General features: G+C 34.1%; 2 protein-coding genes and 1 long non-coding RNA gene across 3 annotated transcripts in view; all 3 read left to right on the forward strand.

Moving 5' to 3' along the window:
- The window catches only part of LOC121243877, a 28,253-nt gene extending 19,174 nt beyond the window's left edge, over positions 1-9,079 (forward strand). The window contains exons 2-3 of the long non-coding RNA XR_005936316.1: positions 7,794-7,795; positions 9,051-9,079. This is a non-coding gene — a long non-coding RNA (uncharacterized LOC121243877). The remainder of the gene's footprint in view (positions 1-7,793; positions 7,796-9,050) is intronic.
- LOC121243876 (F-box protein GID2-like) lies at positions 3,613-4,716 on the forward strand. Its single transcript, XM_041141945.1, has one exon. The coding sequence runs from the start codon at positions 3,696-3,698 to the stop codon at positions 4,515-4,517; it is 822 nt and encodes a 273-aa protein (XP_040997879.1). The 5' UTR covers positions 3,613-3,695; the 3' UTR covers positions 4,518-4,716.
- Positions 9,080-10,014: 935 nt separating the features above from the next.
- The window catches only part of LOC121243880 (putative receptor protein kinase ZmPK1), a 30,795-nt gene continuing 21,821 nt past the window's right edge, over positions 10,015-18,988 (forward strand). The window contains exons 1-2 of the mRNA XM_041141947.1: positions 10,015-11,313; positions 12,005-13,258. Coding sequence (XP_040997881.1) covers positions 10,110-11,313; positions 12,005-13,203 — 2,403 coding nt within the window. The 5' untranslated portion in view covers positions 10,015-10,109 and the 3' untranslated portion in view covers positions 13,204-13,258. The remainder of the gene's footprint in view (positions 11,314-12,004; positions 13,259-18,988) is intronic.

An 18,988-nucleotide genomic window follows, 5' to 3' on the forward strand; every position in this document is an offset into this window, starting at 1 on the left:
GATCTAATCATGTATATATGGTTTCTACAATACTTCGATAACAATTCGAACGTACAGTTGCTTAAAAAAAAACCCTAACGCATGTATTCAAAAGTTTATAATTTTATCAACTAAGATTACGATCTGTGTCTAAGAAAATCCTGTCAAAAAAGTTTGATGAGAGTCCTATCGACAAGAACCAAAAAACGAATACAAGAATACAAGAACACAGAAAATGAATTGGACGAAAAGGGCTAATGACCGGGGCCTTTTTTGCTGGGTCCAGACGTAAATCTAGTCGCCAAGCTCCTCATCAGCAGAGGACGAGTACTCGTACTGCTCGAGTTGTTAGAGGATACCACAAATGAACCCATTCCAACCAACTCATCAGCTCCATGGACATCTTCGCACGCCGCCATGGCAGTGTCGCCCGTCGTGTTTCGGAGGGCTCTGCACTCGCCAACACTAAACTGTGCCGATATGACCAATATTGTCATACCCAGAACAAGCAAACTACTCTTCATTGATGATGTTGTTGATATCTATCGTAATCAGATCTTATGTATATCTATCTTTCACTTTCAAAATCAATGCTTTTCAAGCTGGTTTTTGGCCTGTGTGACGCTTGTGCTGATATACATATATATATACACACGAGGTTTGCTTGGGGAGGACGGTGAGCGTACGCATTTCAACGTGGCACCTTTACAGTATAATTTTGACTTGGCTTATTTTCTTTTTCATTTTTTTTTCAGTTTTTTCTGTTCTTTTAGACTATTGGGTCTGGTGGAGGGGTGAGTTGGGAGGAAGGATCAGTTAGTGGGGTCAGGAGCGCCCTGTTAATTTAGTTTGAAATTCTTTATGTTGTTGGAATTTGACTTTGAATTCGATATAAGCAGAATAGATGAACTCAGGATGTAGGAAGAATTCCTAAAGCAGATTAGGAAAAAAAATGCTGGAAAAAAAGGCAAGAAAGCTCACTGCACTTGCGCTATTAATATCTCTACTGGTTTTTATGTGTATTTTTGCCTCACCACACGTTCTGCCCAGATGGTTTCACACGGTTCCTAGCTGGTCATCCAAAGCGTGTACCGACAGCGTATGTACTGCAGACAACTGTTTTTTTTTCGTACATATATATATATATATATATAAGTGGGGCAATGCACGGTGAGAAAAGCCTTGACGCATTCATGTCAAGATCATGTCTAAATTTTCTTTTCCCTAATACATTTGGCCATCACAATTAGATTTGGGTGAGCAAACTTTATTGTTTTGTTTTGCTTTTGCTTTTCCCCCAATGGGTCCTCCCTTCCCTGCAACACATTTGGCTAGGACTGGTTGGGTTTGGATAATGAGATATTATCAGATATTTTGTAAATAATAGTGAAAAAGTAATGATAGAATATTAAATAATAATAAATAGTAATGAGATATTATGAGAATATCTCAATATCCAAATTAGACCCGACGAATAAGTCAGAGGTACAAAGAAATGGCAGGTTCTGATCTCATGTTGTTGAACTAGGACTAGGATTTGAAGTCCTTATAATTTAGACACTTGTTGTAATCGCCCACCTAAACAATACGACTTATCAAATCTAATTCCATTCTAGGTGGGACGGTTTTATAAGTTTCATACTTTTTGTTAAGATTAAATTAGGTATATATGATATTATTTATAAAGACTTAAATGAAAGCTCATGATCAATTGAGATTGAGATGATCTATCTTTCACTTTTTTTATGAGCAACTAGTACAAGCGAATAGAAAATTGCAATTAAAGGTCGATCGATCGGGGCAATTTGAATGCAAAGTTGGAATCTAATATGTGGTTGGTATGGATCGAGTGGATGAGAATGCTTCCGATTAGACGTACCATTAATGTAACGGCCTATTGATTTACTATAATATCATGTGTAACAAAAAATGAGAAATGATATTTATAGTTATAGAATATGTAAGCACCACTCATTCTATTTAAAAAAAAATTGAATAAATATAAAAATTGAATATATAAAAAGTTATTTTTTTTAATGATCGATAAACTTCACTCTTTTTTAAATAGTGTGCGGTAATTATATATTATGACTGTATCTAACATTACTTATGTCGTTAAATATAGAGGATATTCTTCATTTCAATGCGGGTAGCATTTCTCGGTGGAAGTTCTATAATCTTTAAGGCGTAGCTTGTCAATATCACCAAAAGCTTAAGCTATATATTTGAACCAATAATTCAAACATATATAGCAAATCTATTTGTCAATATTTTGAAGCAACAGCCTTTTGATTTATGTTGAAAAGGTGGTGTGGACTTTGGTCTCCCATTTATCAGTAGTTGTATAACGACTATAAGCAGTACTACTACGAATATATTTTAATTTCTGAAATTAGAAAGTAAAGGCCGCTTGTCTCCACCTCGTGTTCCTCGAGATTGAATAATTTTGGGTTGAAATTATTACTAATTTGTTTGAGCTTGAAGCTGTCTAACGGCCAATTGGAATTCGACACCATTTTCCATTGAAATTTTAGCATTGCTTCTTGGCTTATTTAATTATTGGGCCTTGGAATTTGCATAGGATCATGGTGCGAAATATATATCACTTTCTTTATATATTTATATATATATATATATCTTCGTGACGACTTTTTTTATTTTTATTTTAAGGATATATGTTTTAAGAGAAATGTTTTAACTATAAAAAGATTTCAAAAAAGTAAATTCACAAATTGACGGGATTCGATGTAACATGTTAGATTTTAAAACTACTTTTATTATAAAGTAAATCTAATGTATTATATAAAAATACGTTAATTGATTAATTTATTTTTATAAAATCTCTATATGATTGTAACACTTTTCATGTTTTAAATATCCATTTCTATAATAAAAACGCTTTTAGTGATATAGCATCAAAGTTATATCAAATTTTATATTAATTTTATGTTATTTGATTATTATGAGAAATAAGATTTTAAATTTAATCATATGTTAATTAGCAATTTAGTATATAATATAAAATTATATATATTATATATAAAAATGATATATAATATAAAAATTATATATAAAATATTATATATATATGAACCGGTTCTGTCCGGTGCTAGAAAAAGAAAAATCGAAACTAGGTCGGTTCGGATTGGTTTTTTAAAAGATAAAATCGGTACCGGATCAAATCTACCGGTTCGGTGTAGATTTAGTCCGGTACCGATTCGGGCCGGTTCATCAATTACGGGTTTTTATTTTCATCCCTACTGAAAATTCTCTAATAAATGTTACCAATCAAGTCTTAGATGCTTTTCATGATGGACATAATTATGACTAACTCAAAACTCAGAATACCAAGTACTATAAGAAGATTAACCTTTTAGTGAGATGATATAAAGTCAAGCCTCAACCTTTGAGATGCTAAAAAGGATTGATTAATGGTCTAATCCAAACATGCCAAGTCTAAGCCACATCATGTAAATAGCCAAACGAGAATCCTGAATGGGCTTTCCACTCCATCCACCTGCAGAATGGGCTTCCAGTCTTACTCAAAACCACAAGCCTCTGCGTACCCAAACAAAGCCTTGGAATCCTCGAAGCAAGAGGTGAAAAAGCAAACAAAGGCAAAGCCAGCAAATGAAGCCGAATTGTTTGACACAAAATGGCTGCAACCATCATCAGAGGCAACAAAACAAGCACAAGGCGAGCAGAGACAGATAACGATGGGACAAAATCGTGAATTCCCGAACAGCATTCATTTCTCATCTTGTCGTCTTCGAACGTCACCAAAAACACCAGCAGGTGCCTACTCTCCACCCCCCTATCTATTATGCACACATCACATGGCGATAACCCTCCTTTTCCCCTTCCCCACCGTTACAACCCAAAGCATTATTCATTTTACTTTACCAATTAGTACTGCCGGTTCTTCAATTTATCATCTCTCTCTCTCTCTCCTCTTCAGCACAACCCACATAGCCAAATTCAGACCGACAAACAGAGCGTCTGCTATGAAGCGTGCACTCATGTCTGACGATGCAGCGGCGAATACTGGGGAAGACAAGAAGATGAAGAGGGTTAGGGTTGACGAAGAGGAAGAAGATGGGGAAAAAGGAATTGGGTTTGTGAATCTGGATGAGAATCTGCTGTACGAGGTGTTGAAGCACGTGGACGCGAGGACGCTGGCGGCGGCGTCCTGCGTGAGCAAACTCTGGCACAGGACGGCGCAGGACGAGCGGCTCTGGGAGCTGATCTGCACCAGGCACTGGGCTAACATCGGCTGCGCCAATCAACAGCTCCGATCTGTGGTCCTCGCTCTCGGGGGGTTCCGTCGTCTCCACTCCCTTTACATCTGGCCTCTTTCTAAGTCCCAGTCGTCCGGCTCGTCTTCTTCCTCTCCATCGTCGTCGTCTTGGGCCCCTTTCGGGCCGATGATGGGATCGAAGCCGCCAACTCGGTGGGGAAAAGACGAGGTTCATCTGTCGCTCTCACTTCTCTCTATTCGCTACTACGAGAAGATGAACTTCAAGAACGGAGGCAGATGATTTCTATCATCCATTAATACTTCTAATTGCAATTTTCTTTTTCCTTGGTGCCGCTAAGTGCAGCATTTGATTTCTTTTATGGTTTTGATTTTTCACATGGGTCGATATCTAGATCTTTATGCTTACTATGTATTAACGTTTCCTGGTTGACTTTTTGAGCTTCTTGTATAAACTGAAATGGAATTGTCAAATTTGTGCATAATTGTGTCATAACTAGGATCATCCACATCCTGTTATATTTTCGTCCTTGATTTATTGGGTTGCTGGGAAATTCGTGTTCGGAAGCTAAGAAAGAAAGAGAGGAATAACCTGAGCAGAACTGGGCAATGTAGATGTCGATGTCGATGGGGGGGCTTAGCAGGGTGTTGTGGTGGATGCGTTTTCCGAATACCCACAAAGAGAGGGTACCAAAATGTTAGAAAGTCCAGTTGTATTAAATGTCCGGAACTGGCCAAGTTTCGAACTGGCCAAGCTTTCTGGCATTTCCCATGGCCTAGTCTGCTAAAGACACCCAGATGAGTTCGTAATAGACTGTACCTGCAAAAAGGGCCAAAATCCATAGGGTGACCAACTTGTCTTATTGTTCGTCCCTATTCTTTTGATCAGGAATGCATCGGCATTGAACTGGCAGCCATGGCTGTATCTCTTTGTGCCTGTAGTTTTGACGACAAGAAATCTCGAGATAGTACAAACGCAAGATGTCTTTTTAGTTTTTATTCGTTCCATCCACATCAACATAAATTACCATGAAATGATTCTCACCGATGAGATGCTACTCGGCGAGAATGTCCCCGAGACGCACTTGCCACTTGTTCCAACTCCTAAAGATTACTTTGTTCATAGTCAATATCTAAGGCACTTTGTTCTCCACCATGCCTTGCAGGGTCAGACTAATTTTCGCTTTCCCATTTTTGTTAAATATATCTTGACATGGTTGGTGCTTCTGATCATGCTCTCTGCTCTGAAAGGATATGGAGAATGTGGCAGATAAAACTACATGTTTGTTAGTTGCTAGGACTTATTTAGGTTGAGCCCTATCCGATCGCAGCCATTTCCGCAGGAGTTCATTGAAAAAAATCAGCGCCATCGTACAAAAATGGATATTTTTTAAGGGAAAATGCTTTGTCTCCCCCGCTAGGGTTTAGTAGTGTATTTTTATGTATTTAAAAAATTTTTTTTTATATAAAATTTTTTAACAAATTTAAATATTTTAAAAAAAATAAAAAAACGTATATATTATTAAAAAATATTTTCTTAATCATGAAGTAAAATAAAAAAAATATTTTTATGATTTTTTATTTTACTTCGTGATTAAGAAAGTATTTTTCAATAATTTTTTTTAACTTTCTCATTAAGAAAGTGTATTTTTAATGATATTTTTAATTTATTTTATTTTTTTAAATATTTAAAAATATTAAAAAATATATATAAAAAATAATTTTAAAAAAATACATGTAAAATAATACTACACTCCTAGCAGGAGCCTCCAACGGGGCTGTAGCATTATCCTTTTTCAAGTGGGTCTATTTTTTTTCAAAGGATCTGCACAAGATTTGTACGTCTTATGCCTATCCAAATCGTGTTGGACTACATGAGTTTATTAGATTAGATTGAAGGATTGATTTGGTTACACAAAATCAAATTATCTTATCTTATTTTATATAATTATTATAATTTTTTTAAATTCTGATATAAAATATAATAAACAACTTAATTTTTTTAAATTTCAAAATAAAAATAATATTAAAATTTTTTATTATAATAATTTTATTTAATATTTAACAAAACATCTTATTTCATTTAAACTGTATAATCAAACGAAAGTTTTGATTATCTATAGTACTCTTCTTTCTTGCGTTCTCTCGTATCTACCAATCATTATTACACTTTATTTCTATTTCCCTTAACGAATGGGTAAATTTTATGGAGATTGCATTTTGTTTTGGAAGTGTGACAAGTTTCGTTTTTATTGCTGCTATTCATCCACAATTGTATGGACTCACAGGGGTGAATTCAACCCACAACATAGCAAAGGGCCCTCGATTCTTAATCAACTACTTGACCCAACTCAACTAGCCCAGTCTAATTCAATCTTATATGGGCCTCAATTGCATTTTTTTTCTCCCTGAGCTTGATAATATTACAAATAAATTAAAGATACATGAATAAGAAGGGAAACTCCCAATAATTAATGTAGTTAATTTTAGAGTATAAAAATCTTGCGCTTTTTTTATTTTATTTTATATATAAAAGGATAAATTTAAGATTTACATGAAAAATTATTTTCTAATAATGGATTTTATTTTTTTAAAAAAGTAACGTGCAAAACTTGCACATTCTAAAATTGAATATAGTATTATGCAACTCTGAAGTCAGTTATTTATTTATTAACTTTGTGTAAAATGAAAGAAAATTATGCAAATTAGATAGAATTGAAGCGAAATTCCTAGTTCAAACTCTGAATTCCACACTCAAGCACAAGAACAATTACGTAAGAGTAATTTTATATACAACTATGAAGTAAGTAAACACCGTATAATCGTTTTGAAAAAAAGTAGAGTCTACTATTAAAAAATTATTATTTTTTTTCATATAGATCCTATATTTTATTCATTTTTTTTAAAGTGATTATACGACGGTTGCACAATTTAAATATATTTTCTCATTATGTAAAGAGAACAATTACTCTGAAGTAATTTTTTTTTTTTTTTTTCCCCTCACATTTCGCTTTTAGTCACTTCACACTCGAACTACTTTTTAAGTTTTTTTCCTTTGCCTTCGCCCTTTCGACCCATGAAATTCCTTCTCTGTTCCTCATTCTTTGTAGAATATGTAGGTAGAGATTGCGGCAACGTTCTCATAATGAACAACCCACATGTTTGAATGGGGCAGTGCACTTTTCCTTTATCCCGTCAAACATTAGTCCTAAAAGCACACCTAGAACTGATGAAGTTAAAAATATAATATAATTAATTAAATTGATTTATTTTTATAAGTTTAAGTTTTTAGAGTAATAGGTGGTGATTTCATTTAGTATAAAAAGGTCCAAGTTCAAAGTCTACACTGTAATCAATTTAATATTTAATGCTCTGATTTAAAGCAAGTCTTCAAGCCAAACTCTTCAAGTCTCTCAACTTCTTCCTTGTTTTTCTCCTATTAAGTTCTGCACTTTTCATGTCAGACGCTCGTCCTCTCGCTGCTAACAAGCCTCCTAGAGCCATGATCAACAATGGGAAAGGGTCATAGGATCATCACAGACTGCTCGAAATCTAGAAGCGGTGAAGAATTCTGGACGAGGAGGCCAGACAGTAGCTTGTCATTGCCATGCATGCACCAGTGAATATTGGCAGAAGAAATTCTTTAAAATATGTTATAAAGACTAGCTTAGCAGCATTTAGGGCTTTTTTTTTTTTTTTTTTTTTTTGTGGGTTTAAGAATTTACGTAGAACAACAGTTTTGTATGGAGTCACATGAAAACATAGTGTTTGATACCTAAGCCTGTACTGAAGAAACTCTGAATTGAAGTCACTAATTTACGGTATGAGTCTATAATTGCATTGGATCCTTCTCAGAGAGACTAGAAGAGATCCATGGGAATTAGAAACTGGTTTGAAAAGCTACAAACTAGAAAATACTAGCTCAGACTGAAAACAAACTGAAAACAAACTGAGACACTAGGACTACTTACAAAAACAGTACTAGACTGTGTTTGATTATAAGACTCAGCTGAGTTTAGTATAATTTTAAGCTGAATCTAACATCTAAACACTCAACACCCAACTCTCAAATTACTAAACTCATCTTAACTCAAAACTCCTTACACGTGTGATTCACAACCTTTTTCAACTTCTCATAAAAAGTATTAAACTCATCTTAATATCTAAACACACTTTAAACTCAATTTAGATACGCTCCACATAACTTTCTGTACTACTTAACTCACTACTATTTATAAAAAAGTAAGCTCAACTAAGGTAAGATCAATATTCAAATGCAGTTAAGATGTGTTTGACATTTCAATTTGCAAGGGTCAAACAGTCAAAATGAGGACTAAAATTGAGATTATGCCTCTACTTAAAGGCAATTTCAGTTTAAATAACTGAGAAAAGAAGTAATTAGTTGTGTGCAGAGATACAAGATTTAAAAAACAAACAAAAAGAGAAACCTCCAAGAAAGATATGGACCTGTTCAGCTCAGCTGCTGGGCATGTGGCTCTAAGCACGTGCATGCCAGTTCTTGCTTTCTCAGCATTATTGTTTCCACCAACTGCTCCATCATTATTTGTTATAGCTAGCGCTAGTGGTTCATATCCTCTTGACTACACTACCTTTATAAAAAAGAAAATGCCAAGTCTCCTTATAATTCTGATAATGAGTCTCAATATTTTATTTTATTTTATTAAAAAAATATTTAAAATGATTAAAAAAATATATAAAAAATTATATTTATCAAAAAAAATCTTGGCAACGGTAGTGTCTTTTATAAAAATAGGTAATACTACATATAATAATAGAATACATAAATATCATACAGTCATTTTAAAAAAAAAAAAAAAATTTATTATTAAAAATTAAAAATTATATGATATTCACCCACTCACGGCCGATAAGTATCTATAAAAACAGGTCCTTACTGGGAAGTAGTTGTGGCACCCGAAATGGTTCAAGTTTTGTCGTACAAAAACGGCAAGCTTTATCACATGATTCTCCATCGTTTTAAATGCCACCAGATGAAAACCGAGCCAATGTTAAAGATATGATCAGTATAGTATACGTGGACTCTTTGTGAACAAGGGTTCGTGTCCACCGACCTTATCCTTGTATTATTGTTGTCTCTCAAGCCACGTCGTCATGTGTAAGCGATCCAGAGAACAAATTTTCTTAAATTTTAGCAGCCATATTTGACCACAGACGACTCGATGAGGGTGTGGACGCGCGTCGCTGTCATTGCTTCGTCGACTTTGTGCACGGCATTGGCTTTTTTAAATCATTCACATTAGTCTATACATATATATATATAATTAAAATCATATTTACATAATATAATCTTAAAATATTCTATATTAATTTATATATATCTAAATATTTAACTAGTATTTATTTAAATTTAGATACATATTATTCACTCTATAAAATATATTTTAATCATTATTTCTTTCTTTTTACTCTCTTACAATTTTTTTTTCTCATTTTTTTAACAACACAATAATCTTTCACTTGTACATTTATTTTATTATTATAATTTTATATACATATATGTTTTATGTCATTATATTTTTAATATAATATAAAAAAAATTTATTTTTTATTATTATATTTATATTATTAATATCAAATGTATGTAATAGATGTTAATTATAAACTATATATAAAAAAATTGATTTTAACAAATAATTAATAATAATAAAATAATAATATTATTTTATCTTACATTTCCATATGTATATAACAATGCTAAAGATCTTACCAACCCAAACAATTACGAATTAAAAAACAAAAAAGAGCGATTAGTAAAGGGTAAAGGCGATTCTCACTGCTGCGTGCGCCACTGAGCATCTTTCCTACTCCGCCTCTCCCTTTGAGCTTCCATTCCATGAAGTTCATGGGTACTCTGATCTTGTTCATCCTCTTCTCGGGATTGTTTGCTCAGGTGACATCCACAAATCACACTTTAAGCGAAGGTTCGTCTCTCTCCAGCGAGAAACCGGGAGATGTTTTGACTTCGCCGAATGGAGTGTTCTCCGCTGGATTTTACTCCGTAGGTGACAATGCTTATTGCTTTGCCATATGGTTCGCTTCCCCACCCTCAAGGATTCAGGACCCCACCGTTGTCTGGATGGCCAACCGAGAAAAACCGGTCAACGGGAGAAAATCGAAGCTCTCCCTTCTCAGAACTGGTAATCTTATCTTAACTGACGCCGGTGAGTTCACCGTCTGGGAGACAAACACTATTTCTCTCTCGTCTTTAGAATTATATCTTTACGATAATGGTAATCTTGTCCTACGAACTTTGGGAGGTGAAAATTTGTGGGAAAGCTTCGACTTTCCCACAGATACCTTGCTTCCCCAGCAATTACTAACTAGAAATACAAAGCTTGTCTCCTCTAGAAGCCAGACCAACTATTCCTCTGGCTTCTACAAGCTTCTTTTCGATAATGATAACGTCCTTTGCCTTCTTTATGATATGGCTGAGGTTTCCAGTCTTTACTGGCCTGAACCATGGCTTATGCGCGGGCTAGCCGGAAGGTTCGTGTACAACAGTAGTAGAATCGCAGTGCTTGATTCCTTCGGGAATTTTAGTTCTTCCGATAAATTTAAATTTTCGTCAGCCGACTATGGGCAATTGCTCCATAGAAGATTGACCCTTGATTACGATGGTAATCTTCGATTGTACAGTTGGGACGAGGAGGGCGAGATGTGGGTTGTTTCCTGGCAGGCCTTACAGACACCTTGTCTTATTCATGGTGCTTGTGGAGCTAACGGTATATGCAGTTATGTTCCTGGTATTGGTAGAAATTGCTCGTGTCTTCCAGGATATAAGATGATAAATCATACCGATTGGTCTCAAGGGTGTGAAACCGAATTGGATCTCTCTTTTGGGAAAAGCAAGTTTGATTTTTTGCAGCTTTCCCATATTGATTTCTATGGTTATGATTATAATAGCTCCTACAACTATACACTTGATCAATGCAAGAAGTTATGCTTGGAATTGGCCGACTGCAAAGCATTCCAATACACCTTTAGCACGACTAAAGGTAATTCAGATTGTTACCCCAAGATTCTATTGATGAACGGAAATTGTTGGGAATAAGTGTAGCTAGGAACTAAACGAAGTATAGTAGCGGAACTAAACGAAAGAAATTGATGACAATCACACAGAAAGAACACCAAGAATTAAGTGGTTCGACTCAAAACGAGCCTACGTCCACTGGTGGGTTCGGTATCGAAGATTTCACTATCAACAGAGATGGAGTACAAATCAATACAACAAAACTTCACAAGGAAGTTATCTCTCAAAACTCTCTCTAGACTTCTCTCTCAAGAAAACACTAAAAACAAATGCCAAATGAATTCTGAAGTCTTGGTGAAATGAGAGGCGCCGTTTGATATTTATAGGAAAAGTGAGAATTCACTTTTGTGAACATTGGCTCGAGCGAACGTCGAGCGAGTGTCGAGCGAACGTAGATATTCTGCACTTCGCTCAAGCTAACAGTTGTGCGAGAGTCGAGCGAAGCTCTCTGCCTGAATTCGCTCGAGCTGAATGTCGAGCGAATGTCGAGCGAAGCTCTCTGACTTGGATATTGCTCGAGCTGAATGTCGAGCGATACTTGAGCGAAGCTCTCTGTCTGAATTCGCTCGAGCTGAATGTCGAGCGAATGTCGAGCGAAGCTCTCTGTCTGACTTCGCTCGAGCTGAGTGAACCTCCGCTCGAGCGAACCTACGACACTTGCACTGTTCAATCAGAATTCAAGCCACCTCATAACAGAAATCGTGTGCCTTCTTTTGACGGAAGCTTCTATCTGAGAGTGCCAGAAAACAATCTCCTCTCGAACGCCAATCTTGCAGAAGAAATCGGTTTAAATTGTTCGAGTGAAGGTCTGCTGCTACTGGAAAGAGCATACTCAAAAAGTCGGGTAAACGGGACAGTGAAATTCATGCTCTGGTTTGTATGTGGATTAGGAGGACTAGAAATTGTGGGTATCTTTTTGGTGTGGTGTCTCTTGATTAGAACCCCCAAAAATTCTACTGCAAACAAGCAAGGCTATCTTCCTGCCATCACTGGATTCAGAAACTTTACATATTCGGAGCTGAAGAAGGCCACAAAGGGTTTTACTGAGGAGATTGGGAGAGGTGCAGGAGGGATTGTGTACAAAGGGGTGTTGGCTGACAATCGAGTTGCAGCAATCAAGCAACTCCACGACGCTAACGAAGGAGAAGATTTATTTCTAGCAGAAGTGAGCATCATTGGTAGGCTTAACCACATGAACTTGATAGAAATGTGGGGTTATTGTGCCGAGGGAAAACACAGGCTTTTGGTGTCCGAGTACATGGAGCATGGTTCATTGGCAGATAACCTCTCTTCCAATTCACTTGACTGGAAGAAAATGTTTGAAATTGCGTTGGGCACTGCAAACGGCCTGTCTTATTTGCATGAAGAGTGCTTGGAGTGGGTTTTACACTGCGATGTAAAACCTGAAAACATATTCCTAGACTCTAATTATCAACCAAAGGTTGCAGATTTTGGCCTGTCCAAACTACAAAGCAGAGGAGAAGCCAACAATCCGAGTTTCTCAAGGATGAGAGGAACCCGCGGATACATGGCTCCGGAGTGGGTATTCAATCTGCGCATCACCTCTAAAGTAGATCTTTATAGCTACGGGATTGTTGTGTTGGAGATGGTGACCGGAAAAGATGCAGCAAAGGGTGTCCATGACATAGATAGTGGAGAGCAGCCACAGCACAAAAGGCTTGTTTCGTGGGTGAGGGAAAAGAAGAATAGGGCGGCTTTAACTGAGTCCTGGCTTGAAGAGATCATAGACCCAAGGTTGAAAGGCAAATATGACGTACAACAGATGGAAACACTGATTGGGGTTGCTCTGCAATGTGCAGAGGAAGAAAAAGATGCAAGACCCTGCATGAAACAAGTAGTTGAGATGCTTTTAGCCCAAGAAAATGATCCCCAGTGATGGCAGGCATGTCATTCCTGAAGAAAGACTCGGTTGATTTTCTGCTACCCAGAAAGTGGATATTTCATAGAAAAAAGTGAATTATTATTATCACAAAACGACTGCACGAAATTTATATAACTGGAGTTTATACGAATTATTACTCTATTATTTTCGGCTTAGCCCGAGGACCGAAGCTTGAGGACATTTGTAGTAAATGCGTAGGAAGAAGGGTGTACCGTGTACGCCTCCGTTTGCTCTGTAAATGAGAGAGATAAAAGTGATGGCTAACCTGGTTGCCAACGCTTTATTTCTTATGTTTTTTCCGTTTTATTTTAATTTTTCTTAACCATTTCTTTTTTAATCCCGAACAGAAAAAACAAATTCTAGGTGGTCAAGTCTAATACGGACAAGTGGTGTGAACTGTGAATGATTCATAAAAGCCATAAGCACAATATGGTTTCTTTTGCATTTCTGATTTTGAGAACTGCCCATAATTCACACCCTATGATGCTGAATTCAACGCTATTATGACTAGTAAGATGGCTGAGATGAATTTGAATCTTCTAGATTTGTTTATTTTTTCGAATTCTAGGGTGAAAAAAGATATTTGTAATTGTGAATTGTTCAACTGTCACGTAATCATTTTGAAAGAAGTAAATAAAGTATGAGACTCACATGAAAAAAAATTAATTTTTTAATAGTAGATTTTACTTTTTTTTAAAGCGATTATACAATATTTATGCATTTCACGATTGTATATAGAATTATTCAATAAACTCAATATCATAAGAGTCCACTAGTGAGTCAAGTCTCAAACGTCAAATATCTATAATTTTCTGATGGGAAAGAGAAATAGTCTAATGATGATAAATTACAATTTCATTCTATTTTTATTTCACTATTATGAGATGAAAGATAGTCCAATGATGGTAAAAGTGTCTGACACTTTAGATAACAGGATGAAAGTGTATTGCATAAAATTTTCTTAATACTATAACATAATAAGCAATTAAGCATATATCCAACAACCGTGTGACTGAATCCACCATCCCTCCCTCCTTTTGTTATGTTAAAGAGGTATAATTGGCACATAAAAATGAGAACGGACGACATCATCCTCCATTTAGCATGTTATTTTTATCGCTATAAAGAATGACATATCAATAGATCTGGCTAAATTCATTAACACACCCGTTTAAAACCAGGTCTTTGCATAAATTCTCACTAGAACTTTAAACATAAAACCCATTGATTTTTTTTTTTTTTTTTTTAAGAAAAGAGCCGATAGTTTCAAACATAGTGCCCCATCTTAAGTTTATTAATAAATCCTCACATATGACGAAGGATTGTGATAACAAATCAAGAATTTGGGAGATTACAAATCAGCACCTCAACACCCTCCTATTGATTTGAATCTGATAATATAAAAATTGACAGTTATTTTATCTAAGACTGTCTCGATTGACAGATGGGGAATAAAATTTATTTTGTTCATCAAGATTCAAATCCCACTTCATCTTGTATGTACCCTTTCACAAGGAACTGAAGGAAGATATATAGGAAGATAACTAACATAGTGGAGAGTTTCCGTTTGGATAGTGAGATGAGATGATATAGTTTTAAATAAAAATTAAAAGTTAAATAAAATATTGTTAGAATATTATTTTTTAATATTATTATTATTTTGAGATTTAAAAATGTTGAATTGAGATTTAAAAAAGTTGAATTGTTTATTATATTTTATGTGAGAATTTGAGAAAGTTGTAATGATGAGACGAGATGAGTTGTTTTCAATCCGGGCCTAGATTCATGGAGCAAGTGGATTGGGTATTTCAATTGAAAAAAAAAAACAATTAACCTAAATTATAGCTAAAAACAACTAACCTAAACAAATAACCAATGTGAGACTCACATAACATATATACACTAACAATAACGTATACACCAACACTTGTGACGATGTAATTTTCGAGCAATAGGGGATGCTTTTGTGGCAAAGTAAATAGATTTTTTCGTCGTAATGATTATAACAACAAAGTTGAGAATTTGAGCCATAAAAACTCTCTTGGTGCCATAACTGTTTGGAAAGAAGGCAATAAATTGAATCTCCCTTAAGTTAGTTAATTCAATAACTTTGTGTAGGAAAGACAATTATGTAAAATTTAAAATTATATTATATAGAAATCTCAAAGTTATAAAAAAAAATATGCATTTTCATGCGAAGGTTCCTTCCACCTGCTTACTAAGCTTAAATTTAGGTGCGGATTGGTTTGCGAGTTGAGATAAGATAAGTTAAGATAAAAATTGAATAAAATACTATTAGAATATTATTTTAATAATATTATTTTTTTAAAATTTGAAAAAGTTGAATTATTTATTATATTTTATGTGAGAATTTGAAAAAGTTATAATAATCAGATGAGATGAAACACTTCTTGTATCTAAACGAGGCCTAAACATCATTCCTTTTGGTTCTCTAATTTTTCCATTGTTTATAAGATCCATTTTTCTAGTTGAATCTCATTAAAAAAAAAAAAAAAAAAAAGAGGAGAATTGAAGGGAAATTCCTAGCTCAAACTCTGAATTCCACACCCAAGCTCAATAACAATTATGTAAGGAAAACAATTTCAGACTTTTTTTTTTCTGCATATTTGGTTTGGTTACGTTTGGATGTTAAACTGAGTTGAGTTGAGATGATAAAATATTGTTAGAATATTATTTTTTAATATTATTATTATTTTAGGATTTGAAAAAGTTGAATTGTTTATTATATTTTGTATTGAAATTTGAAAAAGTTGTAATAATAAGTTGGGATGAGTTGAGTAACCAAACGAAACTTTAACCAAATATGTAGAAATTTCTTTGAGTTACTCTTTTAGGGCTTGTTTGTTTTCAGAGATGGGATGAGATTAAAGTTAAAAAGTTGAATAAAATATTGTTAGAATATATTTTTTAATATTATTTTTATTTTGAGATTTAAAAAAGTTGAATTGTTTATTTTATTTTATGTGGGGATTTGAGAAAGTTATAATGATGAAGTGAGATGAGATGAGATGTTTTCTGAAAACAAAGAAATTAGTTTTTCCCTTTGAATTCTCCCTTTCGACCCATGAAATTCCTTCTCTCTGTTTCGCATTCCTTTCAGAATTTATGGGGGTAGAGATCATGGCGGTAACGTTGTTAGAAACCATATACCCACTCAAGTGGTTCAACGGGGCAATGCAATTTTTCATGTCAGACGCTTGTCCTCTAGCTACGAACAAGCCTCCCAACTCCATCATCAACAATGTGATTGAGAGTTTCTTTGATGGTTTGAGAAATGCTGGATACTGTTAATAGGAATATAAATTCCGTACATTCCAATTAAAAAAGTAACTTAATCTATTATTAAAAAAATAATATTTTTATTTGGATCGAAAATTTACATTTTTTTTTTTAAAAGAATGCACGGAATTTGTACAATTTAAAATTATAAATATCATTTGATTCATTTCTAATCTTGAAGTGGTCAAGAATTCTGGACCCGATAAAGGTGAGAAACTAGCTTGTTATTGCCATGCATGCACCAGTGGATATTCTTTCAATCATATGGACATAAAAAATTCTTTAAAATATGTCATAAAGACTAGCTTAGCAGCATTTAGGATTTTGTTTTGTGGGTTTAAGAGATGTACGTAGAACAACTGTCACAGTTTTGTATGGAGTCTCATGAAAACAGTGTTTGATACCTAAGGCTGTATGAAGAAACTCTGAATTGAAGTCACTAATTTATGGTACGAGTCTATAATTGTATTGTATCCTTCTCAGAGAGACTATAAGAGATCCATGGGAATTAAATACTGGCTTTAAAAGCTACAAACTAGAAAATATTAGCTCAGACTGATCAAAACAAACTGAGACAGTAGGAATACTTACAAAAACAGTACTTACTAGCTGCATTTCCATTGTGTTTAGTTGTAAGACTCAGCTGACTTCAGTTTAATTTTAAGCTGAGTCTAATATCCAAATATCCAACTCTCAAATTATTAAACTCATCTCAACTCAAAACCTCTTTACACGTGAGACTCATAACCTTTTTTAATTTAACACATCTTTATACGTGGGATCCATAATCTTTTTTAATTTTTCATAAAAAAGTATTAAACTCATCTTAACATCCAAACGTACTTTAACCTCAATTTAGATGAGCTCCACATAACTCTTACTCAACTTACTGATATTTAGAAAAAATTAAATTCAACTAAACTAGCTCAACATCTAAATGCAACTAATATGTGTTTGTCATTTCAATTTTCAAGGGTCAAACAGTCAAAGTGAAGACTAAGATCTCGTTTGTTTTCAGGAAACATCTTATCTCATTTTATCTCATCTCACCTCATTATTACAATTTTTCTAAATCTCCACACAAAATAAAATAAATAATTTAACTTTTTCAAATTTCAAAATAAAAATAATATTAAAAAATATATCTTAACAATATTTTATTCAACTTTTTAATTTTAATCTCAATTCGTCTCTACAAATAAACGAAACCTAAAATTGAGATTATGCCTCTACTTAAGGCAATTTCAGTTTAAATAACTGAGAAAAGAAGTAATTAGTTGTGTGCAGAGATACAAGATTTGAAAACAAACAAAAAGAGAAACCTCCAAGAAAGATATGGACCTGTTCAGCTCAGCTGCTGGGCATGTGGCTCTAAGCACGTGCATGCCAGTTCTTGCTTTCTCAGCATTATTGTTTCCACCAACTGCTCCATCATTATTTGTTATAGCTAGCGCCAGTGGTTCATATCCTCTTGACTACACTACCTTTATAAAAAAGAAAATGCCAAGTCTCCTTATAATTCTGATAATGAGTCTCAATATTTTATTTTATTTTATTAAAAAAATATTTAAAATGATTAAAAAAATATATAAAAAATTATATTTATCAAAAAAAATCTTGGCAACGGTAGTGTCTTTTATTAAAATAGGTAATGCTACATATAATAATAGAATACATAAATATCATACAGTCATTTAAAAAAAAAAAAAAATTTATTATTAAAAATTAAAAATTATATGATATTCACCCACTCACGGCCGATAAGTATCTATAAAAACAGGTCCTTACTGGGAAGTAGTTGTGGCACCCGAAATGGTTCAAGTTTTGTCGTACAAAAACGGCAAGCTTTATCACATGATTCTCCATCGTTTTAAATGCCACCAGATGAAAACCGAGCCAATGTTAAAGATATGATCAGTATAGTATACGTGGACTCTTTGTGAACAAGGGTTCGTGTCCACCGACCTTATCCTTGTATTATTGTTGTCTCTTAAGCCACGTCGTCATGTGCAAACGATCCAGAGAACAAATTTTCTTAAATTTTAGCAGCCATATTTGACCACAGACGACTCGATGAGGGTGTGGACGCGCGTCGCTGTCATTGCTTCGTCGACTTTGTGCACGGCATTGGCTTATTTAAATCATTCACATTAGTCTATACATATATATATAATTAAAATCATATTTACATAATATAATCTTAAAATATTCTATATTAATTTAGGTATAGATGATTTGGTATACCAAACTGTATACCAACATTCATATCATTTTTTTTATTATAAAAATAAATAAAAGATATCTTACATTTAATATTGATATACGATTTGGTATATAAAATTGGTTGCAATAAAATTTTTTCTTGTATTATTGTTGTCTCTTAAGCCACGTCGTCATGTGTAAGCGATCCAGAGAACAAATTTTCTTAAATTTTAGCAGCCATATTTGAACCAATTCGTCTAGGCACAAATGATTTGGC

Source organism: Juglans microcarpa x Juglans regia, chromosome 8S (assembly GCF_004785595.1).
Source record: "Juglans microcarpa x Juglans regia isolate MS1-56 chromosome 8S, Jm3101_v1.0, whole genome shotgun sequence".
Lineage (NCBI taxonomy): Eukaryota > Viridiplantae > Streptophyta > Magnoliopsida > Fagales > Juglandaceae > Juglans > Juglans microcarpa x Juglans regia.

Coding starts and splice junctions, on each gene's coding strand:
- LOC121243876 (XM_041141945.1), top strand. CDS start 3,696: ATGGGACAAAATCGTGAATTCCCGAACAGCATTCATTTCTCATCTTGT.